Source organism: Phodopus roborovskii, unplaced genomic scaffold (genome assembly GCF_943737965.1).
Source record: "Phodopus roborovskii unplaced genomic scaffold, PHOROB, whole genome shotgun sequence".
Lineage (NCBI taxonomy): Eukaryota > Metazoa > Chordata > Mammalia > Rodentia > Cricetidae > Phodopus > Phodopus roborovskii.
In genome coordinates, this window is record NW_026126636.1 from 10,591,674 (window position 1) to 10,617,729 (window position 26,056).

Genomic DNA, 26,056 nt, shown 5'->3' on the forward strand with positions numbered 1-26,056 from the left:
AGCCCCAAATAAACACACAGATGCTATATACTTATGAAACTCTTGGCTGATGGCTTCTTATTGGCTAGCTCTGTCCTAACCACTAACCCATTTTTATTAATCTAAGTATTTCCACATGGTCTTATCTTACCGGAGAAGAGTGCAGACTTTTTACCCCTTTTCAGTCTCACATGGTGTCTCACTCCCCCTACACTTTCCAGAATTCTCCTTATCTCATAGTCCTGCCTATCTTTCTGCATGGCCAACCAGTGTTTTTCCATCAACCAATAAGAGAAACCTATGTATAGCAGGACATCACCATCACATTTTGTTCTAGATGATTTTTCCTTTTTCTTGAGATGTCTGGTGTGTTCAATGGTCTACTGATTCCTTAACTGGATGTCTATATTCTGCTTGAAAATCAAAATAAAAGTCCTTCCCCAACCCTACTATTTTGGCAGTTTTCTTTTGGCAAGTTATATCTGATCAAATGAAAACATTTATTAGTTTTACAGGTTAGTTTATATTAAATGACCATGCTGCTTGATGAACTATCATCTCTTCTAATTATGAGGTCACTCTTATTAAATTGAATCTATCAATTTTGATGATAAATATAGCTTTTTTTTTTTCACCAGTGGAAACAAAAGCAAAACTCCTTCCACAATATAACGTATGTCCTGGTTTCCATTCTGAAGTCAACTCATTTTTGAGGTATACCAGCTGATTTAATTTCATAGTTATTTTTCTATTATCCAACCTCTCTATAAACGGCTGCTATTCCTTTCTCATTAGCATTTAGAAAATTCAAAGTTTATAAAATGTTATGCAATATATTTTTGGGAGACTTTATTATTCCTTTCTATTTATTTAGCATATTCTTTGGAGTTCAGATTGATGTTAATGTAACTGCCTGACTGTAGGATTGTATGGCATACCTGTAATATGCTTTGTATTATAATAAGCAAAAAATATTTCATTTTGTTAGAGACATATGCTGGGTCATTATCTGCCTTTATTTGTACAGATATTCCCATGATGGCCATAACTTCTCACAAATGTGTGATTACTAATTCAGCATTTTATGAACTAAAAGAAGTTTCCAAAGAAGCCCTGAATGGTTACCGATGTTGTAGTATGCATATTTTACTTTTCCAAGTTCTGTAAAATTGAACACCTCATCTGCCAGATATTGTTCCTTTGAGCATCCTTCTGGTTACTTCCTATATGCAGTGGAGTTTGGTTGTGTAACAATAAGTAGGACATTTACTTATAATTTCTTTGGATCAGAAGCTGTTGTACCCTGTTCTTGTACAACCTGAATGGTCGGTGGGTGACTTTTCTTTATAACAGCTTGAAATACTTTTTCTTAGAAACATATGTTAATTTATGGTTTGCTTCTAAGATTGAGGGAATTTTAATCTGAGTATTTCATTGCTGTTACAAATCATGTCCCCACAAATTCATTTCTATGTTAGCAACATAATGGCTTAATTTTTCCTCTCTGTCATTTTGGTTCTATACATTCAATCCATCTCATGCTGTTTTACCTGAGATAGAGTTCCAGTCCTTAAAAGTTGAACATTTACCTCCTAAAGAGGACAATTTGGATGTCAAAATTCTGATGAAGTTACTGTTACATCTCCACCATTGTCTACAAGACCTTCAATGATTATTCCATTTATTCATATTTGTAATGATGGTCTTTGCAAAAATACCCACTTTTTGGTTTCTCCTGAAGTTTCTTTTCTCTGCTCTATAGCTGTTCTATCATGAAGAGCTGAATGGTTTCTTACAGTATGTATTAGGTTATTTAATTGCCCTGGGAAGGAGTTTCCACAATAAGAAATGCTTGAATCAAATTTGGCATAGGGATTTGCAAAAGGACCCTCAAAGAGTTTCCAGATGGCCAACTGTTACCTTGAATGTCTCTTGTTGCCACACCTTCTGCATAATCCAGAAGGGAGGGGTGTTCTGTTTGAATTATTATTGGAAAAAAATTTGTTTCTAGGAAGGTTCTGTTTACAGTCCCTTTTAAAGTGACCATGTTTGCCACAAGTAAAACATTTGCTATTTTGATTTTTCTTCAAACACCTGGAACTCACCTCTCCTATCCATGCATCATCATGATCATGAGATTCAATATTGATTGCATCTCAGATCCATTCCTCCAAAGGTGCTGACCTTGCATTGAGAATGAGAATTTTTCAAAAGCTAGAGATTCAATTATTTTTTGTCTAGCTTCTGAAGTTGACATCATTTTATTTCTTGCTGATGTCAGTCTTTGTAAGAAATCAGTGAAAAATTTTTTCAGGTCCTGTATACATTTAGTAAATGACACAACGTTCTTCCTCAGTTCTTGAATTCTGTCCCAAGCATTCAAAGCTACTGCATGGCCACACAGCATGATCACCATATAGAGATTGCCTTTCTATAGTAGCATAATCTCCCTCTTCAAGAAGTCGGTCTTGGGTGAATTCTAAATCTCTAGCTCTATTTGATTGTTCAGTTGTCCTAGCCCCTTCTTTGAAGCAGGTCATCCATTGTAATTGATGACCAGGCTCCAAAACTGCTTTAACTAAGTCTCAAGGGATAATTCTTTTACAAACTGACCACAAGTCTATCATCTGCTTCACAAAAGGTGATCACATACCACACGAGACTACCACTTCCTTGACTCTCCTTAAACCTAACATTGGCACAGGGGTCCAATCAGTTCTTATAGAGTCTCTGTCACTTGGAAATCCCTGTAAGGTTACTTGATATATTAAGGTTGCTTGTTTGCTTGTTTGAAAACCCTAGGCCATTCCTCTCTAACATATTGCAATGCTGAGTCTGGTTCTCTATCAAATTCCTCTGCTGGATTTGAATATCACTCTGATCTGTTTTATTAAGGTTTTCTAAAACTTGTGTGTTAGCATTAAGATTAACCAGATTTTTATCGGTAAAACAAAAATCATAGAACTGAGAATGTTTACAGTTGACCTTTCACGAATCCATCTGAATTAGTTAATCCTCACTCAGTTGTTCCATTTTCAAACTGCCCATCTTATTATCACACAGAAACCTAAATCTACTGTAATAGTGGTTCCCAGTTTATAATGTGTGGCGAAACTCTCTCTTTTTAACTAATTCCTTCTTTTAAGAATTCCCCATGAAGGGATACTCCCTTAACCTAGAGGCAGGAGGGAGGGCCTAGTCCTTACTCCAAATTACTTTACAGATTTTGTTGACCCCTCCTGGAAGGTATCACCCTCCCTGTGGAGTGGGGAGGGGATGGGATGGGAGGGTGGTCAGAGGGCATGGGAGGGAGAGAGAGAGAGGCAAGTAGGGAGGGAGCGAGAGAGGGAGGGAGAGGGAACTGGGATCCATATGAAAATAAGAAAAGAAAAAAAAAAAAGAATTCCCTACTGAGCCAGGTGGTGGCAGTGCATGTCTTTAACTGCAGCACTTGGGTGCAAAGGTAGGCTGATCTCTGTGAGTCCACAGTCAGAATGATATAAAAAGCGACACAGAGAACCCTCATCTTGAAAAAACAAAAACAAACAAACAAACAAACAAAAACAGCAGCAGCAGCAACAACAAGAACAAAAGAATTCCTAATTGTCTAACCAAATCTGCCAAAAATGTCAGTGAACTGTCAGGCATAGCATTTAGCCATGAGCTGAGAGAGGCAACCCAAGGAAAATGGTTGTAGGGAAAGCCTGCCACCTATGGTGGGGAGAGAGACAAAGACAGAGACAGAGGCAGAAACAGGGACAGAGATGGCTGTCTGAAAAGCAGCAGGTGGGATTGTGTGGAAAATCATGTGGTGGGAGTTGCCTGCCTGAACTCAAAGCCAGCAGGTCTAGGTAGGATATATTCTGTGGCGCTTGGAGCCCAGGTGCTTCTGGAGTTTGGGTAGTTGGTAGAGATTGCTTTAGAGGCTAACACCTGAAAATCTCAGGCTCACTTGGGGAAAGTAAGGAAAGAAAATCTAGCCGGGTGGGCAGTGACTCCATGTGGGAGCCCCATTTGCAGCTCCAGCCTGGACTGGTAGCTGTAAACCACAGGCAAGTGGCTTTTTCATGAATGTGAACCCTGAAAGTTGGGGGTTAGATGTAGCACTAATCCTATTTGGTATTAATAATAAAAACTCAGAGACAGATATTGATGTTAAAACTGAAGATCAGGGAAGCAATGTAGTCAGCAACTAGAGGATTCTCATCTCTACCAACGCCCAGACTGGAGGCAATACACTGAACCTTAGACTTCTCTTGGCTACACTGCTCCTCAGACTCACTATGCTCTCGCCTTCTCAAACCTTGTATTCATCTGTAGTGCTGGGATTAAACACATGGGATCCCAAGAGATGAGATCACCCTTGTATGAGCTCAGTTTCTCTTTTACTTTGGGTCAATTTTGTGTAGTTCCGGGTGACCTTGAACTAACAGAGATCCGTCTGTCTCTGCCACGTGGTGGGATTAAAGGTGTGGCTTCTAACACTGTGGCTAACTTCACACTCTGATCGTCATAGCTTTATTTGTTATATCATAAACAAAATATCACTACATTCTTCTAAGGTCACCCTCCATTTGTGGGCAACATCATTGAGCTGTATTCTCCTGATCCCTAGAAGAAAGGAAAGGTTGGATCTTTCATAATCTCTTAGCAGTGCTGGCGTGTTTCACACCATGTAATACAGTTCAGTGTATCATATATGACAAGGAGCATGGAGGAGCCACGTATTGTGAAACGTATCTAGTCAGGTCTCAGCACAGATAGCTCCTACACTCTGCTTAGAGTAAACTGCAGGTGATGTGGCTTGATTAAGGGCATGGGAATTGGGCCTAAAGCTGTAGACTTGTGTCCTAACACAAAGGTGAGGTGACCATGCACTGACTGCAGGAGACAAGAAAAGGGGAACTCAAAGAATAACTGTAATTTCCTGAGATAAGAATTTGAGATGGGACTCAGAGTCTGTGCTCGCAGAGTACCTGGAGAGGACAAAATGGGGCAACAATTCAACATCAAGAAGCTCTTGGTGAGCAGGAAATGTTGAGAGGAGGGGGAAATACCAGATTGTTCCCTACTCAAAGTTACTGCAGAGGATTATGTCTACCAGAGTTGATTCAAGCCTATCCTTGAATCAGCAATAAACACCTAAGAACTTGTCCTTGCTTATTGTTTTCAGCAACAACCACTTTGGTTTGAATTTATTCTGAATTCTAAAATTATCATCTGTATGACTGAGAATACTATTACTTTCCTATTTCAGTCTGAATAATGAAAAATATCTTAGTATTATTTCTATTCATCAAAATTGTACACTTAAGCCGAGATCATCTTTCTGATCAGCCACAGCTATATGTTTGCCCAAAGACAGGATATATACTTTAGATAAACAAACAAACAGTGGGAAAAAACCCCATAGCTGTTTTTAGGGAATAAATATAGTGGCACATGAGAAAAATAACAGAAAAAAAAAAAAACAACTGGTCATTCACAGTCAGTGATACTAAGGTCTTTTCCAAGTTGGGCTTCCCATCATGTAGAGTTATTAATCTGATGGGTAGACCTATTGAATACTAGTTGCCACCTGCTGTATACTCCCAAAGTATTGGAAAGACATGGTGGACGCTCCCATTTTTATAAGCATACTACTCTACCAGAGGGTCTTGGTTTCCACCTCCTCCGTCCAGAAACCTCACCTAGACAGAGGTTAGCTACATTCCAGGAAAGGCATGGAGAAATCCAAGGCATGGCTCAGCCACCACAGGAAGTTAGAGGGTTCCTCTGAAAATCTTTCTAGGTGGATGTAGTCCTATCCTTAGGACTTAGAGCCTCCTGTTTTACACTCATATGAATCTTCTCACACACAATCCTCCATGACAATGCACCCTGACTGGTGACTCCATTGATAACGGGTCTGTCCTCTTTCCTAGGTATCACTCAGTTGATCCCTTTCCAATGTTCATAGACATACCTGAGAATAATCCTATACTATAACCTGTACCTATAATAAAGGCTACATATGACAAGGCCACACTCAATATCATCCAAAAGAGAGAAACACTGGACACAATCTCATTAAACCCAGGAATAGGACAGGGCTTTCCACAATTTCCACTCCTTTTCAATTTGAGCAACAAGGCTTATAATCACCTCTGTGCCCTAGGGCAACAACAGCTCAACCCAAGGTTGCCCTGTGCTGTGTTCTCCCAACGTGTCTTTTATGATACAGAACCCTGAATGAGCACTGCCCTGGATTCTCAAAACCCACAGAATGCAGAATGTAGAACCTGAAGTAAACTGAGGGAAATAATCAATAGCCCTCCTCGGACGTGATGTCTACAAATCACAGAAATGAATAGCATGGTATGATACCCTTCAGTGTCCAAAAGCTGCACTCATATCTTGGAGATAACCAACAACTCTCTAATTAGAATTAAGGTCTGCTTGACAGGAAGGGAAATATTTCTGATATTGGAATCCTAGACAACTACATTTGTCTAGTGAGGTCATGGAACCCAGAGCAGGATATATTATGGCCACTTTCTTTAACCAGTATAATTTCTAGATAAACTTTTAGGATACATCTTTACACATACTGTTAAGTGTAGCTCCCATAGTTATCAATGAAGCCTCTATTTGCACAGGTGGAGACTATAAAAGACATCTAAAACTTCTCCAAATAGATAGAACAAAGTCATCACAGGGTGTTCAACCCCAATTTAGTTATCTGTATTACAACCCCATCATTTGAAGTTCATGGACTATCTCAGAAGACAAGGTACAGTGACTATAAGAATCAGAGGACCAGGATGTTTACTGTGAGGTTGTGTGTTCTATATATGACAAGGAAGCTGCACCCAAAAATTCTCAAATACGTGGCTGTCCAAACAAGACCTAAACACTGACAACACATCTTGCATGCTACCATGCATGAAAAAATCTCTCAGGGATCCACCCAAAGTAAAAAGCTACAGCAGTTAATGAGTGCTGAGGGAAAAATCTGTTTTCTCCATGGATGAGCCCCTGATAGATTAGCCAATCACAAATGGTCAGCTATAAACACAAGTATTAACGATAATAGTAATTACAAAAGAGTCACAATTTTGAATTTGAGAGCTAGGGAGTGGGAGGCATGGGAGGAGGTAGAGGGTGAAACTGAGGTGTTCAAATGATGTAAATACATTAAGCATGTAGTAAATTCTAGAAATGTTTTACAAATCTTTAAAAATGAGTGAAAACAAAAGAGAGCTAGGGAGAGTAAAAGAAAAAGAAATTGCCGCCATGGTAGTGATCATGAAGGGAGGTCTTCTGATAACAGTCCCCATTTCTAGGCAGCACCACTGAGCAGTCCTCTCTCAATCTCTGGAATTAAGGGAAGATCTAACCTTTTATAATATTACAGGAGCACAGGGAAGTTTCACACCATGTATTTAGCTCAGTGTATTGTAAGGACCACGGAGGAGCCAGGTGTTGCAAACTGAAAGCATCTGGGTCAGAGCAGAGACAGTTCCTGCACTCTGTCCTAGTGTGAGCTGCAGGAGTTGGGGCCTGACTAAGGCTGTGGGACCCTGGCCTGAAGCCTTATACCTGTGTCCTGACAACGTTGTAGAGACCGTGGCTTCACAGTAGATTGTAGGAGGGAAACTCAGATAGGAACGTGAAAGGAGACTAGGATTTTGCTCTCACAGCACAAGAGAAGAGGGCAGAGAAGGACAGAAGTTTAGTAGCAGGATGCACTTGGTGATGGGAAGGAGTTAGGAAAGAAAGAACCAGATCATTTTCTATCGAAGTTTATTCTCATTGGTCACTATTTAGTGAAAACTTATGTTCCCAACTGTAACAGGGTGAGTGGGATGTGCCAAGAAGATCGTTCAGTGTGTGAAGACACCTGCTGCCAAGCCGACTTCAATTCTCAGATTCAACTTCATGGAGTTAGAGAACCAATTACCTCTTATAGTCTAACCTCAATATATGTACAGTAGCATTTTCTTACCCATACACTGAGGTATGCATGGGTAAACACATCCTTTCTCTCTCCCCACCTCTTTCCACATGTATAAATTCATAAGTAACTTCAAATTTAATGTCAAAATCTGATATTAGCCTATCTTGTTATCTACCAACATGAGATTCCTTCAAATTATCATTCATTAATTCATTTGTTCCCAGGAGTATGAGCTTTTACCAGGCACTGGAACGTCCCAATACAGCAGGGACATTCTGTCCTCACAAAGCCATAATTGCAATGGACAAGGAAGCAGACTGGCATGTAGAAGGTGAATTCAGGGTTTGACTGGAACCACAAAGGAAATAAAGAAGAAATTGAGGAAGGAGGCTTGGGGAGATGTCTCAATGTTTAATAGCACACGTTGATCTTGCAGAGTACCTGAGTTCAGTTCCCAGCATCTATGTGAAGATGTTTAAAACCTCACTTAACTCCAGCTACAGGGGCTTCCACACAGTCCCTGACCATCCACTAATCTCCTGGGCATCTCCTTCTGAGACTCAGCATGGAGAACCCAGCCTCACTAGTGCTCACACTGTTAACAAACTGTTCTGTAGGCTTACGAGGTGTTACAGGACTGTGAAGATCCCCAAGGGTACAGGCAGCAGCCAGAGGTTTTCTGGATGACTCCACAGCCTCAGGAACTAAGTCTGGCAAATTTTCTCCTGTAGGCAAGTGATGATCTGGATAGCTGTTCTGTCCCAGTGTCAGGGCCATGTCTATATTTGAGGTTACCTTATCACCATGGCAACATTCATTGACAATGTGTGCTGTCACTCACAGAAACCAGAGTGTATACATCTGTCCCACAGGCCATGGGTGATAGAGAAGTTGTCTGCGTAAGTCACGTATCCAGTGTCCTCATCCTGGAGGCCTCAGGGATATGTGGAGCAGGAGCAGCTGTTTTTCACAGATGCTAATCATGTCCATCATCAGCTTGAGGAGATGTCTGTTCTATGTCATGAAAACACATGGAGAGTTATTTTTGACTCTAGAACTAAAGTACTCAACTATGGAGAATTCTTGCCAAATTCTAGGACTCCCCAGTCCACCGATTATACAGGAAATCATGTGTTTTCTGGTTGCCACTGTCACTACTCCCAAAAGGCAAAGGACAGGGCTTTGCTTTTTACCTTAGAGAAGATCATGCATCTAACACAGGGCTCTCTGCTCAGATAGTCATTCATTTAAATCAACATCAGTCTCTGATCACACCTCATTATTCTCTTCAGAGAAGCAGTCCTCTGATTATTGATATTAATAACAATTGTCTCATATGGAGAAAGATAGCATTTCATATCCCTAGCCAAGATCTGCCATACACACTTGTCCCTTCCAGCCAGAGTTCCAGAAAGTTCTTGCTCACTACCTTCTATCAATTAGATTTGCTTCTGAAAACATTCACCCGGAGTGTGGACATATGGCTGAGTTGTTACAAGGACTGATTATTCAAGTAGAGGAATAAGGGTCTCTTCCCATTACATGCATGGTAGCTCATTACCAGTCTGTAATTCCATTTCCAGGGCAATCCAAGTCTCCCTTAAGGCTTCAGGGGTCAACAGAGTCTTCTGTGAGCTCCAGGCATGCTTGTAGTGGACAGATATACATGCAGTAAAAATTTATTCACATACAAAGAAAGTAAGAAGTAAAAGAAAGAAGAAAAGAAGGAGGGAAGAACACAACCACCTAAATTTCAAGCAATATCTCTCTATGGTCCTTATTGTGCAAGAGAGGACATTACAGATCAAGACAATGGTTCTGTTTCAAGCTCGCCATTACTCTATATCCTTGCTTTTTGTTTATCATTCTGAGACTCATTTCTTTTGAGGACCTGTGACTGGTCTCAGTCATCACCAAACACCCGAGAAGGTTGTCCCACGTTATGGTGCAACCTGGGAAGTTGTCTCAATAACAAGCCCACCCCTGGTCTCATGTGTGATTTTTTTTTGCAATATAAAGTCATGAGGGAAGCCTGTGGGTGTTTCAGAAGTTTATTCTGTCTAACATGTAGGATTTCCTTGAAAAAAAAATGGCTTTGACAGCATTCTTCCATGGCTCAGCAGTGGACATCAGCATAGTAGGAGAAACCCAGCACTTTTTGGTGACAGGCAGGCAGTTGGTCAGTGAGGAACAGGAGAGGCAATGGGCATCTAACTCTGGATCCTAGGTCTATATCATCATGCTGTGCAGCTCAACTCACACATGGCAAAGACGGTTTCTCCCACACAGAACAGGAAACACACCATCTCTGAGTACTATGGCCCTTCAGCATCTAACTGTAAGTCATCTTTTGCCTAGCTATCTAAAGACATGGACTGAGAGTTGAGCTTAAAAAGACCAACACTGGTTGAAAGAGGTCATTGGTGGGGTCAGAAGTCCCACAGGGAGACCCTCTGTTTCCTGCACAGTATTGATACCCAGGTTCATTGTCACAAGCAGCAACTCTAACCATGCAGGGTGAGGAGGATTGCCTTAGAGCATGAACAAGAGAGTCATAATACATTTTACCCATTGATGAAAAATGGCCAAAGAGTCTCAGAAGGTGATAGGCTGAATATAAGACAGCAATTGGACTCTCACTTTACTGAATGCCATGGTTGATTCAGTACTCTGAGTGTGAAATCTCCAATGTAGTGAGTACCCAAGAAACCCATTCAACCTGAACATTACCTGCTATTAATTTTTTTTTACCATGACTACACCTTCCTAAACGCAGATGGCTAGATCCAGGACCCTTGGTCCTTCTTGCTTTCACTACAGAGACCCACCACAGAGACACCTAGGTTAGTCAGGGGCTGGAAGGATGTATCCTGCTTATCAGCTCAGGGTGATAGAAACAGGGGACATCTCAGATTCAGTGCACACACGAGACTGTACATCGGCTGTTTTGTGTGTTGTGCTGGAGATGGGTCAGGGCTTGTTAATGCTACTGGAGTACTCATTCACTGATCTGTGCCACTGCTCTGGAGGAACCTCTCAACTAAGGTTATTGCACAGATACTATAGCCATCTACAGAAAAGAATTTCCCCTTCCTTTTGATTTCAAATGTGGCTTTATTTTGTTTGCTCCAGATGGTTCAGATCACCTGATCATATCTCTCTAGAATTTCATTTGCATCCAGAGTCAACCCTCAATCTCTCCTGCAATGTTGACTCCCACCCACGTGTTCTGTACTCGTGACATTTCAACAGAAATCTTTGTATCCTGCCAAGAGCACTTTAGCACCAATTTCACTACTAATAACTGAATATCCTAAATCTCCCTTGTCTAGAACTTGGCTGTCGGTGTCCATAGGTCCAAAGTGAAAAGAAATTAGAATGTGGATCATTGAAGCGACAACATCAAGCTCAAATTTATGGATAGAGGCAGAAATTCAATTTCAGTATGTGCCATGATTCCAGCTATGATCTTCTTCCCCTGTACACATGTCAGGTTTCTCCTAGATCAGCCTGGACTGTGTTGGAATGTGAAGTGGAGAATTGTCTGGGGAGGGGGACCTTCCCAGGCAATGAGACATTAGCCTCTATGGTATGCTTGACTTTAGAGTCACTCACTGTTCCCTACTCCCCATGTGCTCAGGAGACCTCATTCCTTTCCCCTTCTGTGAGGGACCTTGTATGAATCTCTTAGGTTCCTCCTTTTATCCTAGTTTTTCTGCCAGTGTGAATTGTAGGCTGGTGATCCTTTGCTCTATGTCTAAAAACCATATATGAGTGAGTACATACCATGTTTGTCTTTTTGTGACTGGGTTACCTCACTCAGGATGGTTCCTGTCCCTACAAACTCCGAGCTCCCTCTGTAGACTCTGCTCAGATCTATTGGCTGCTTCCTTTTTCGGAGAAGACCTTTCTCTATGGAAAACCTGAAGGTACCCTCTTTCCTGACATCTATTATAGGGGAAGACAGGATTACCACCGGGGAATAACCTAGGCAAAGGGCAAAGATGACTCAGGAAGATTGGAAAGGACATCTGCACACCCAACACACAGCTCAGCTAACACATATTGCTGGAATGTTGCCTTGAAACCTTTATAGTAAAATGGAGGCTTCAATACTTTGAAAGACAATTGGTCATCTTGTCCCCTCTTACCAAACACTGAGCACATGAAAATCCTTATACAACTGCTCCAGGGCCTATCTTCTAGTTCAGAACTTTGGTTGGTGACTGATCTTTATCCCTATTCATCATGTACCTGATATCTTTCCAGCCTTTAGAGATGCCTCTGTCACCTTCCTCCCAGGATTATAAAAATACCATATTCCCAGAGCTTTGATGACACAAGGCAGGCTGCATGTTCAGCTGGATCTCTGTGTCACAAGGACACATAGGCAGGATGGAGGCCCCTCTGGTGCTGACAGACCCAAGGCAAAGACACAACAGGTGTCACCCCTGGTATGAACCACTGTTCTCTGAGGACCACGGGATGATTAATAGCATTCTTGCTCAATATGTTGCTTGTAGGAAAAATATAAAGGGAAGCTGAGAGGGATGTGTGGTAGCACTGGGAGTAGAAATGTTGAGCAGTGCCTTGGATTCAAACCCCATCACTCACAGCCCAATGGGTGGTGGGAAGTTCTGCAGCCTGAGAGGAAACTCAATTTAAAGGAAGGAAGAACAGTAAAAGACTGAGTGCCTTTATAGAGCTGCCTTTCTTCTCACCACAGGGAGTACAGTGAGAAGAGAGATGGAGTTGTCCTCTGTGTACTCCCTGGCAGGGGCTCTTACTCACAGGTGAGTGTATTCAATCTCTGTGTGGGTGGAGAGAAACTTGGAGGCAGGCTGGAAGGCAGTACCTTGACCACAGGACAGCAGGTACAGCCTGAAGCTCTCAGCAGAAAGGAGGTGATGTATGCTCAATACCATATCCACAGTCCATTACATTGGACACAATATCCTGAAGATTGATGTCCCAAACTATGACTGGATGACTCTCCACTTGATCTTAGCCCAAAGTCAGAGAAGCAATGATTGGGTTACTCTCCAGATAGAAATCAAACAGTAATGGACCATTGAGTTGGCTCAGTGTGTAGAGACATGACAACCTGGATTCAGTTCTCTGTTCGCTCACGGTAGATGGAGAGAACGGACCCCTCCAGGTTCTTCTCTGCCCTCCACACAGGTGCTGTGGCATGCACCTCCCTGGGCACATTGAGACTCTTTTAGCCACAGAGGTATTTTGGGATATGGCCACACTTTCAGACATTGAGACATTTTCCTCCACGCAGATTTTTGGCAATACCATTCCTTGTGCACATGCAGACACTTGCCTACACACACACACACACACACACACACACACACACACACACACACACACCACACGTAAAAATAAAATCATTTAAATCACCTTTAGTATAATTATTGTTATTAGCTCCAAACCTGGGAACTATGTAGATACTCCCATGGAAAACATCCCTTCCTTCCTTCTTTCATTCTTCCCTCTCTTCCTCCCTCCCTCCTTCCCTCCCTCCCTCCCTTCCTTCCTTTTTTTCTTTCTTCTCTTTTTCCTTTATCCACTTCTTTCTGAATCTTTTCTAAGAACTAAAATGTCCAAAAAAAGGTCACACTAATTCATTTACTCACAATTCCCTGGCTCTAGTGGACCTGATGTCAGGGTATCTGCAAGATAAAGCCATGAGTTGACTGGAATCACAAATGGGACAGAGAAAAATGACAGAAAGTGAGTGAGCACCCTCCAGAGAGGAGTTCAGAGAAGCATTGCTCCACCCATGTCCTCTATGTGGGAAGGGATATGGGTGACTGAGGGGGAACCAGGCAGACACCTGAACAGAGGATTCCTTAAAGATTGAGTGACTCAGCCATAGGCTTTGAGTCAATGCAATTCATGTTTCTCTTGTCTAAAAAGGAGGGTGGACACACCCCTAACCAAACACCTGAGTGGAGTGATAATCATCCCCATTCAATATTGATGTTTTTTTCCTCTGTTCCCTTCTAGCCTCCCTTTTAACTTGCTGGCACATTTCTACCTCTACCAATATCACCATTGAATCTGTCCCTCCCCAAGTGGCCAAAGGAGAAAATGTCTTTTTTCTTGTTCACAATCTGCCAGAGAATCTTACGGCCTTTGCCTGGTTCAAAGGGGGTGATAATTAGGAACAACAGAATTGCAATGTACATGATGAACAGAAATTTAAGTGTGCCAGGGCCTGTACAAAGTGGTAGAGAGACTGTGTACTGTGATGGATCCCTGTTGCTCCCAAATTTCACTGAGAAGAACACAGGATTCTATACTCTTCGAACCTTTAATAGACATGGAGATATTATGCAAAGAGCCATCATGTACTTTCATGTGTCTAGTAAGTGATTCTTTGTGAATTCTGGGTTCTGGGTGGGGTTCATTCCATCACACACACACACACACACACACACACACACACACACACACACACACACACACAGTAGAGTGGCCAGTGCTTTCCTTCCTGTGCACTGAATCCTCATTTTGTTGTCTGAGTATTCATTGCAGGACACACATGGTGTAGAGTTATTGCAATAGGTCACAATCCTTCATTTGACCTCACTTTACAGACAGATGGACAGATGCTCAGTAATGTCTAGACTCTGAGGTTCTCACTGGAATATGTCATTGAGACAGACCCAAAGGGAATCAACTTCGGTACTGGTGGAGGAAAATCTGAGCTCCTCACAGAGATGTGAGACCCAGGATGTCCTGGCTGCAGACCTCTCCTCCAGATTCAACTCTAGCTATCCCTGAGGAGCATTTTGCAAAGGTTGGATTTTTACTTCCCAATGCCAGGGAACAATGCTTTTTAGTAGCCCAAGTCCTGCACATTTGGAACCAGCCAGTGAACTGTCATGAAATAAATGATTAGTCTAGGTCCCCTGAACATCTTTTCCAGAGACTGAAGAGGGACAGCTAAGCAGGGCAGGTGTCAGGCCCATTATTAATATATTTGAATGGGTTGATGTGACTTCACAGAAAGGCCAGGGCAACCAAGTACAGGGAGAGGGGACACAGATCCTCCAGACAAGTGTCTTCTGAAGATCCGTCTCGGGGAATTTTCTCTTGCAGGAAAAGGCTACAGGCTATGCTGATCTGACAGCTTTCCAGACACGAGTTGTCGTTCCCATAGTGATCACTAGATGTGGCATCAGGACACACAATAAATGGGCAGAAAAGACTTTTCTTGAACCAGGACCTTATCTAGTAGCCTTATTTCACCTGTTTTTTCCTTGGACTAGAAAATCACGGACACAGTGTTTCCAGACTGCCTCTCATCTTACTGTGTTTGGTACTTTGGCAGGGGATAATGTTCCATTTTTCCCTTTATGTGTTCCCTTTGGTAAATATATGATATCCAAGGGGAATCCATCAAATAGAGGCTCAAGGCGTCTCAGAAAGCCCAAGGAGCACATTGGAAGAGCAATTACTCAGCTTATCAAGGAGGAAGTGGGAATGTGGTTTTGAGACTCCTGCAAACCCTGCATAGGACAAAAGAGCTCACTGCCTCCATCCAGGAATCAGATCACCTCCTCCCACACATCCAGGATTGAAGACTCCACACATCCAGGATTGAAGACTCCTGACATATCCTGGACCTTTGACCTGGGTCAGCACTTTGATGGTTGGCTCCATTAAGAATAGATTTGTTTTCTTCCCCACACATCACTCACCTGGTAATTTTAGAGTTTCAGAGATATATCTGCCACCTTCTCTCTGGGAGCAAGCTTTATGTTTGCAAAACATTGAGAACACAAGGCAGACTGGGTATCCAGATGGGTTTCTGTGTCTCAGCCTATCTATCCTTCACTACTAGAAGTCTTTACTATGGCCACTCTTGTAGATTCCAGGGAGTTTCCACTGTAATAGGTTTCCACATTGCTCCCCAAATTCCTGACTTACCGAATGCCTCCCAGGCACCTTCAGCACCTGCCTCTTATAGCTCTACTGGAATCAGAGCAGAAGCCAATCCCCAGCTGAGACAGGATCTTGGAGCACTGGGGTAAAGAAACATGAGGATGTTTCAAAGCTGTGGATAATCCTTGTGGGTCATGACCATCAATAAAACAAATGGATGGTTCAGGAAATTTGGAGTTCACTATAGGGAAATCTGATTGACTATAAATAAAGCCTCACTGCCTGGGAAGGACAATCCTTCTGCTGCAACAAGAAACACACCTCACCTTCAAAGATTGGTATTACCGCAGAGTAATCAAATGGACCTTGGAAACAAGCCAGTGTAGCACTCTTAGTATCTAACAAAAAAAAATAGATTTCCAGCTAAAATTAATTAAAAGCAATTGAGAAGTCTTGCCATATTGAAAGCATTTCCAAATCGAGTTTGTTAGATGTCCATCTTCCTCTATGAAGGAACAGGTAGGTGTCCAGGAACAGGTAGGTGTCTCATAGTCATGAAAAACCCTGGTCCATTTTAAATGTCATATTCTGTAGGTCTTTGAAAGGTTTGAAGCATATTTATCCATTTGAAATATATCTCTATATATCTGGAAAACCTAACTAACATGATTATAAATTTTGACTATCATAGGTGACTATCTATAAATGGTATTTGATTATACATTACATTTTAAAAACGAGCAATATGAACACTGTATCTAAACAAGAGTAGACATATACCTATAAGAAAATTGGCCTTAAACTTGTATCAATAAACCAAAATCCATACCAATGAAAAGAATTCATTTCTATATCACATTCTCTCTCTTTTTCCTTAGGAGATTGACGGTGGTCATTAACCATTTATAATCAACTCTGTTTAAATGAATACAATGTTTATAAATAATACTTGGGAATTTGGGTGTCATTATTTCCAAACTGCTTCCTGGTGTTTTGGGGGGGGCACTGATAATGCCATGGAGATCCTGAGAAAACGCAGAAACCTGTCGAAATCCAGGCTGTAGTAGACTATGAGGCTGCATCATTTCAGCTGTTTTGGTTAGTTGGATCACCTGGGCCACTGTTTCAGGGGATCTCGCTTCATCAAACCATATTAGTCTGGAAGGAACCCACAGCTTTTCATTTTCTTTGTAAACAAAAACAGAACTTCTTTTCCAAGTCAACCCATCCTTAGACATAAATTTTGAAGTCATAGCATTTTTAAAATATGTAAGTTGGATTAATCCAGCAGCATGTAAATAAAATGTCTTTTAGCAGTTTTTGCTCCTTCCTCAGAAATCAAACACTCGAAAGCCAACACAATAACATACAGTATCCTGACTCTGTGCACTTTTCCTCTTTAAGTGGCTTTTTATTACTCTATTTTGTTTTACTTTTATGGTTTTTGTTTTCTGAGACAGTTTCTCTGTGTAATTTTTGCTTGTCCTGGCGTTCACTCTGTCCACCAGGCTGGCTTTGAAATTATAGAAATCCACCTGCCTCTGCCTCTGGATTGCTGGGATTCAAGGTATGTGCCACCCTGGGCTACTCTATTTTTTAAATCACTTTATTCCTTTTCTTTTCTTTCCCAAGGCTTCATATATTTTTAAACACACTGTAAATCCTTTAGAGGCTCTTCCTGATCTGAATCTGTCTTTACTGTATATCTCTATCTTTTTCTGACCATACGGATCTGTTAAACAGTATTACTAGGATTAAAGAGGACATTTAGCTTCTGGCTTTCTAACATGGTGGGAGTATGTTTACTGCTAGTTACTGGATTCTTGTTTATACAGCCATTAAGCAGCATGCTGCCAGCTTCTCATAAACACCATTTAATTGTCTGGAACCAGAGCCTCTTAAAAGAGCCTTGTGCTTTTTGTTGCTAATGTTGAGTCAGGAAGCCTCCCTTAAAGTAGCCACCAGCTTCTGCTTGTGTCTAGCAAACAGAGCCTCCCTGAGAGAATGCTGCTACCAAGAAGCTGTGGTTGCCTCTTTTCTTTTGTTTTTAGAATCCCTTTTTAAGTTTTTGTCAGGTTTTATGTGGAAAATCTTGTTCCAAGGGTCGGTGCCATTTTGTTGCTGGAGTTTTCTTTCCCACCAGATCCCACAGCTGCTTTAGCCACAAATAAACACAAGAAGGCTATATTCATTATAAAAATATTGGCTGATGGCTAAGGCTTTTTATTATCACTGCAACCCTCTCAACCCTGGCTTACTCACAACAGAGCCAGTAACACAGACTGCTGCTAACGGGGGAAACGTTCTTCTCCTACTACATAACCAGCCAGATCTGTGAATGTTTTCCTGGTAGAAATTAGTGTGGTTTGCCCCCATGTTTCAAATCTCAGAAAACAGCAGAGCCATGAATTCCATCACTTGGGGGGACTACACACAGATGGAGAGATAAACTATACACCAAAAATAATCCCACCTGCCGCAGGACAGCACTTAGCCTGAAGCAGGTTTATATACATTAGAACCTTCAAACAGAGATTTGGAGATGGAAATAATAGATGTAAAACTCCCTGTAAACAGTAAGTAACTCTCTATAGCACGTTACTGCTGGGTGTGGATATCCTACTTGATGCACTGGACTGTCAGGACAGGCCTATGCCTGATCTCCCTTGTAACATGAAAACTAAAAGACCCTAGCAAAGCAGCTGGTCACTAGCTCTCACCTCTAGCTCAGGCTGAAAGGTCTTGTCATAGGTGTCACCACTGGCTCAACTGTATAGCATGAGGCTAACTTTGCATTTCTGAATCTTCAGTCAAGTTTTAACAAATCATAAATAATGTTTCACTCTCTCCCAGTGCATTATGTTCCTGTGCTATGGTTTGGGCCTTTACTGCAGAAAACACATAGGGTGGATACACAGCAATAGATCAGAACCCCTTTCCTGCCTTTACAGATTTGAGGACCTGTGCTATGTAAACTCAGTCCCGGGATTTCAGCATTGGTGCAGACACTTGGAAATCTCACCATGCACATGTGATGGGAGATGTATTCTGTACAAATGTTTCTCTTATTGGTTAATGAATAAAGCACCATTAGGCCAATAGGAAAGCAAAATAGGTGGGATTAGGTGACAAGGAGGATTAGAGGAAGTAGTAGGGAGTAGTCAACATGTAGAGACTTGAGAGAAGAGAGGTCCGGGCCCTCTCTCCGGTAAAATGAGACCACATGGAAATAATTAGATTAATAGAAATGGGTTAATATTTAAGACAGAGCTAGCCAATAAGTAATGCTAGAAACAGGCCAACAGCTTTATATCTATTACTGCGTCTTTGTGTGTTATTTGGGCTGCTGCGATTCTGGGACCAGAGCGGCAGGAAAAAACACTCATAACACACATGTTCCTGAGAAAGATACTGTGGAATTCAGGAAGGCCACAGGTGAGTAATCTATGGGACCCTTGCAGAGAGCACCAACAAGCCCTGACTGGGAATCTCTAACTTTCCCTGTACTCCAGATGACACTTGGGGACTTTTGGTCACTGCTCAGTTTTTACTTCTTGTGGAAGCTGACAGGGACAAGGCTTTGTTGGCATATGGAGTCGGCCAGTGTACTATCATGAGAGCTATGGTTAGGCTAGGTCACTGAATTACATTCCTCAGAGGAATTACATGAAGGGTTTAGTTGGTTACCTGCCAGGATCACTAGGTAACTGTCATGATAGAATTATGAGAACTCACAGAAAGGCCAGGGTCTCCAAGGGGAGGAACAAAAGACAGAAGTCCTTCTTGTAATTTGTTCTCCTCTGGAGTCCAGATCTGGGATAAATATGTGAACAAAGATAAGGCTGGATTTAAAGTTAGACTCTCTCTTCTAAGGAAAACAAGGCTATCTATAGAGTAATCAACATTGCAAAGGGGTTAATAGCTTATGGTGTGGATCAAATATGTAGACAACCATCAGAATCTGTGGGGATTAATTTCAGTTACTGCCCCAACTTCTGGGTGCTCTTAGTCCCCTGTTAAAAGTTGCACAGAGATTAATCTCTTTTCATATGCTCCAATAACCTTATCTAACATCAATGCTTTCTAGACAGCAATCATCCAGGTCAAGGGAGGAAGTGTGACAGGAGAAGGCACTGCCCTTGTTTCTCTGTGGACATTGTTGGTTCCTAAGTAGCTTTGATCTACAGTTCCTTGCACAGATGCAAAATCCTTCCTGTAAAGGAAGATTCTACTGTTTCATCCAGAGACACATAGTTCTTTTTCCTGGTTTCACACACACACGCACACACACACACACACACACACACACACACACACACACATGCATTCACATACACACAATCTGCCTTTAGCCATTTGAGCATACCGCCAAGTGGCATGAAACACATTTATATTCTCATGTGACCATCCCTCTTTCCCATCCTGCTCTCTCCAGCTCTGTGCAACCCCATCTATTTCTGTTTCTGTGTATGTGCCAAAACAAGAAATGCAATTTATTGAGGCAAATACTAATTTATGTAAGTAATATTTGCTCAGCAGTTTCAGCATTTTCTGCAGAATCTTTAGAAATTTCTACAAATAAGTTCATGCCATCTGCAGATATATTTTAAAGATGATTGGCCACATTTAATTTCTATTTCTTGCTTAATTGCTGTGCCTATGACTGCTAAGGGAACACTGGACAAAAGGGCACAGTAGCATCCTTGCGTTGATCCTGGTCTTAGAGGGAAAGCTGTCATTGAGCTCACTGAATACTTAGTAGGTGTGGGATTCCCTGGCTGTACTGGCTTATCCTCTCCTCTACTTTGGCTGTTTTCATCATAAAAAACTGTTCATTTTTGTCAAACATCTTTATTTATTCAGGTATGTGTCATACACAGGATCAGGTTTGTGTCACTTTATGCTTCCATCTCTGTAGGTTCTGGGCTTCTAGGAATTTGCTTCATTTATCTCACTAAACAGCACATAACTATTGAGTACTAATGGAATTTGTAATATTCTGAAGAATGGAAAGTGAGGTCTCAAATTTCACTTCTAGTATTAGTAATGTAATTATCTGTGTTTTGATTTTTTTTGACACTGGGTTCTCTGTGTAGTTCTGTGTAGTCCTTCTCCTCCCAAGTGTTGGGATTAAATGTATGTGTGACCACCATCTGACTAATAATGTCAATATTTCAAAAACTGAGTCAATTAACACTTGTCAATGCCATTAATAAAAATAATATTTTTATTCATTGAGATTTTACCATTATTATTTTTTGAAACATTATTCTAATTCATGGGAACAGAGGCACAGTCAATAGAGGAATGATGCTTCCTGGCTTGCTCTCTATCATTTGTTCAGTTACCATACCCTTGTGTAGGCAAGGATGACCTGTCTAGGAATGACACCAACCACAGTGTGTTGTGAGCTCACACATCAACCAATATCTAAGCTAGTGCTTTATAGATATACCTTCAGAACAAACTGATGGAGGAAATTTTTTTTGAGTTTTCTGAAGTGTCTCTAGCTTGTGTCAGGCGACACAAACTGACCATCATACTTGTTGTACAATTTGGGCCATCAGGTAATTTTTAGCAAGTTCTTGCTTCTAGTTTTGTTTTGGAATGTCACTTTAAGATGTGTTACATTTGTCTATCCCATGACATACCTGTTTTAATGTTTCAAAGATATATTAGATTCTTTTATGTTGCATTTCTTTAACTCTGTAAAGCTGGTTGCTTTGCCTGCCTAAAACACCTGATTGGTCTAATTAAGAGTTGGATGGCCAATACCTAGGGAGGAAAGAGGAAATGAGCAGTGCTGTTGGGCAGATAGAATATATAGGAGGAGACATCTAGAGAAGAGAGAGGAATAAAAGGAGACTGAGGGGAGGATGCCAGGGACTAGCCACCCAGCTGGTATGTTGAATAAAGCTGAAATATAGAATAAATAAAGGGAAAAAGTCTAGAGACAAAAGTTAAAGAGAAATAGGGTAATTTAAGTTAGACAAGCACGCTAGAAACAAGCAAAGCTAAAACTGGGCATTCAAAAGTAAGAAGTCTCCATGTATTTGTTTGGAGGCTGTGTGGTGGGACCAAAAAGAGTTTTTAAAAAGCCAACTACATCATGCCTTACTAATGCAGAAAATAAATTTCCACGAAGGGCCTGAGAAAGCTGGGGAAAAAAGAGGTGGCACAATCTCCCTGAAAAATTAGCAGCCTTTAGAGGCTCAAGCACCACACAAACCAATTGGAAGAAGAGGTGAATGACTGGTCTGCTTGCTGAACTGGCCCAGTCCCAAGACCCTAAGCCCCAGGGTACATTCCGTGACCTCCCGCTCCTCCCAGCACAGCCCCAGGCACCTGAAAACAGGTAATTGTCCTGAAGGTAGCCCACTCCATCACCATTACCACCATCTATTATACCCTGTAAATTACAAGAACACTCTACTGCCCAAACCAAATGAACTCATCATTCTCTCCTTGGCCAACCATCCTTTGCAAAATCAGCAGCCCTAGAGGCACAAGTACCACCTGCACCAGTTAGAAGAACAAAGGACCCATCCAACAAAACATCCCAAGAATCAACACTATGGTGGGTAGTGCCATCCCTAGACTGGTGGTCCTGGGTTCTGTAAGGAAGAAGACCCATCAAGCCAGGGGAAGCAAGCCAGTAAGCGGCACTACCCCATGGCCCGTGCACCAGCTCCTGCCTCCAGGATCCTGTCCCATTTGGGTCCCTGCCCTGATTCCCTTCAGCGATGAGCATCAATGTGGATGTGTAAGCCAAATGAACCTGTTCCTCCCCACCTTGCTTGAGAGTCTCTGTTTCTTCATAGTGAAATAAATCCTAACTAAGACAGTTACCTTGAAATCCTCCATAGGAAGAGGGAGCCCATAGTCCTTCCCAGGACACACAGGTCACCCCTTTCCCAACACTGAGGACACGAAACTTCTCACACAACTGCTCCTGGGCCTCCCTCCTGAATCAGAAGCTAGATTGGTGACACTAATGATGATGAATTGATCTTCGTCCCTATTGATTGCTCAGCTGGTCCCTTTCCAGCCTTCACAGGCATCTCTGTCACCTTTTTCTGGGGGGGGGGGTAAAATCCCACTTCCCCAGGGCACTGAGAACATACAACAGACTGGATACTCAGCTGTGTCTCTGTGTCACAAGGACACATAGGCAGAGCAGAGGTTCCTTCTTGACTGATGACAGATCCAAGGTCAGGACACAGCAGATGTCTGGCCTGGGATGAGCCATTGTTCTCTGAGGGCATGGAGATGCTTATCAGCATTGCTACTCAGTGTGCTGCTTGGAGGAGACACATAAAGAGAGGAAAGTTGAAGGAGATGTGGGACAGCACAGAGAGTGGAGGAGACAGAGCTGTGCCTTGGACACAGACCCATTGAATTCTGGGAAGTGCTCCAGCCTGGGAGACTGCTCATCTCAGAAGGAGGAAGGACAGCAGAGCCTGGACGCTGTGTTGGAGCTGAAGTTCTCCTCATAGGGAGGACGGGGCACTGAGAGGAGAGATGGGGGTGTACTCTGTGATTCCTTGCAAGGGCTGTGCCCCTTGGCAGGGGCTCCTGCTCACAGGTAAGGGTACCCGCTCTCTGACTGTGTAGGGGAGGGAACTCAGAGGCAGGCTGGAGTCTTTGAAAGATGAAAGAAGCCCCAGAGGAGACTCAGGGATTTGTTTGCAGTCATGGGGCAGAAGGTAGAGTGAGGGTCAGAGGCTCAGCAGCCTGAAGCTCTCAGTGGATAGGAGGCAATGAGGGGAAGAGAAAAACCTCAAATGTTACTCATTCAAAGTCACTTCTATTGGCTGCAATGTTCTGAAGCCCAATGTTCCCAACCATGACAGTGTGACTCTGCAATTAGAAATCAAACAGGGTTGGGTCACTGAGACAGGACAGTATGTGCAGACATGACAGTTTTAATTCACTCTCTGATCCCATAGGGTAGATGGAGAGAACACTCTCTTCTATGCCCTCCACCCAGGTTCTGTAGTGTGTACTCACACATGTACACCCTGGGGCATTTTTGGTCCAACAGGTGCTGTGGTATACCCCCACCATTGCATACACTGAGACAAGTGTCTTCACCGACAGACACATATAGTTTGTAAGCAAATGTAAAACTTTTAAAAATCACACTTGAGTATAATAATTGTTATTTGCTCCACACCTGAGAACTATATAGATAAACATACGGAGACACATTTCTCCTTCCTTCCTTCCTTCCTTCCTTCCTTCCTTCCTTCCTTCCTTCCTTCCTTCCTCTATCCGCTGGCTCATGAATAATTTCCAGGTACTGAACTTTCCAAATTGGTAACACTAGTTCCTGTCCTTGAAAATCCCTGCTTCCAGTGGACCCAACACCAGACTATCCAGAGGATGAAATCGGGTGTTGACTGGAAGCACACAGGGAATAGAGAAAAATATTCTGAGCAATAATCTCCTAGAAGAGGAAGTCAGAGAGGCGTTGCTCCTCACACTAAATACACCATGTGAGGAGGGATATGGGGCCACCGAGTGGGGGAGTCAGCAGAAACTGAGTCCAGAATTCCATAGAGGAAACAATAGGCAGTGAGGGATTGGGGGTCATGTTTCTCACCTCTATCAAGGAGAGTGGACACATCCCTACCCACACACCAAAGTTGAGTAGTGCCACACTTGCTCAATATTGGTGACTTGTATCTCTCCCCTTATAGCCTTCCTTTTAACCTGCTGGGACCTGACCACCACTGCCCAAGTCACCATTGAATTAGTGCCTCCCCAAGTGGTTGAAGGAGAAAATGTCCTTCTACGCATTCATAATCTACCAGAGAATCTTCAAGCCTTTGTCTGGCACAAAGGGGTGAGGAATATGAACCTTAAAATTGCACTATATTCACTGGCCAAGGATAGAACTGTGATGGGACCGTTACACAGTGGTCGAGAGAGATTGTACAGCAATGGATCTCTGCAGATCCACAATGTCACCCAGAAGGACACAGGATTCTACACTTTCCGAACCATAAATGGACATGTCGGAGTTGTATCAATAACAACCATATATCTTCATGTTTACAGTAAGTGATTCTGTGTGAACTCTGGGTGCTGGGTGGGGTTCATTCCATTGGACACACACAGAAATGTCAAATCTACCCCGTGTCTGCCTCCCCTCTGCTTGTGTCTCTATTGTTGGGGTTTGAGGATTCAGTTCAGGACACACATGGCAGAGGATAACTGCAGTAGATGAGAATCCTTCATTTGACCCTACCTTGCACATAGGTGGATGCATTGTAGGGAACTCAGCTAAGGATATCAGCCTCTGTGTAGATTCCTGGGGTTTTCACAGAAATGAGTCCCTGAGAAAGACTGAGTGATGACTGCAGTGAGAATGGATCTGTCCCCTACCCCATGCATCCTTCATCTGGAGCCTTTGAAGCCTCACAGACATGTCTGTCATGTCCCAGTTAAGAGCGTACTCCATCTTTTCAGAGCATTGAGAACATAGGACAGACAGACTGGGTGCTCAAACAGGTTTCTGTGTCCCACAGGGAGTACAGACACTCCCAATTTGGTGCTGATTGACTCAGGGCCGGGACACAGCAGAGATCAGCCCCAGGGAGACTTTCTGTTCTCTCAGGATACAGAGATGCTCATCAGCCATTTGATCACTGTTTGTTCTGGAGGAAGGGAACATAAAGCGAGAAGTTTAGAGGGATATGGGGCACATTGAGAGTAAGGGGGTAGAGTGGTGTTTGGAACAAAGAATCCTCTGCCTGGAAGGAGTCTCAGCTCGGACAGGGAAAGGGTAGTAGAGTTTGATTTCAGATGTGCTACAGGAGGGTATGTACCAGGCCACGGAGACTAGGGATGCACCCTTGTATCCTGCTGCTATGGGGCGCTGGCTCTCAGGGATGTCTGCTCACAGATGAGGATGCCACGAGAAATAAGAGGATGGATCTACTGTTTGGAGTCTCCCAAGGGGGACGAGGACCTTAGAGGAGACTCTGGGTTTGTAGGGGAGAAGACACAGGGGAGGCCAGAGGTTTAGCAGCAGGGAACTTATTCTTTATGAGTCTGATAAAGTGATGGGGGAGGGGGATAGTTCTTATCCAAACTTCATCAGCATGTCCACAATATTCTGAAGACTGATGTTCTCACCTTGGCATCCCAGATTGAAAACTCAAGCTGGTGTTGATGATGTGGCTGAGTAGATGTAAGCATTTGCTTTATTGCCTGCAAAGCAAAGACTAT

The 26,056-nt window shown here is 42.5% G+C and overlaps 1 protein-coding gene across 1 annotated transcript in view; it reads left to right on the plus strand.

Annotated features, from left to right (window-relative positions):
• The first annotated feature begins 4,969 nt into the window (after positions 1 to 4,969).
• LOC127238442 (carcinoembryonic antigen-related cell adhesion molecule 3-like) overlaps positions 4,970 to 26,056 on the plus strand; it is a 28,341-nt gene continuing 7,254 nt past the window's right edge. The window contains 5 exon segments of the mRNA XM_051207059.1: positions 4,970 to 5,002; positions 12,696 to 12,711; positions 13,937 to 14,076; positions 14,078 to 14,297; positions 24,523 to 24,882. Coding sequence (XP_051063016.1) covers positions 4,970 to 5,002; positions 12,696 to 12,711; positions 13,937 to 14,076; positions 14,078 to 14,297; positions 24,523 to 24,882 — 769 coding nt within the window.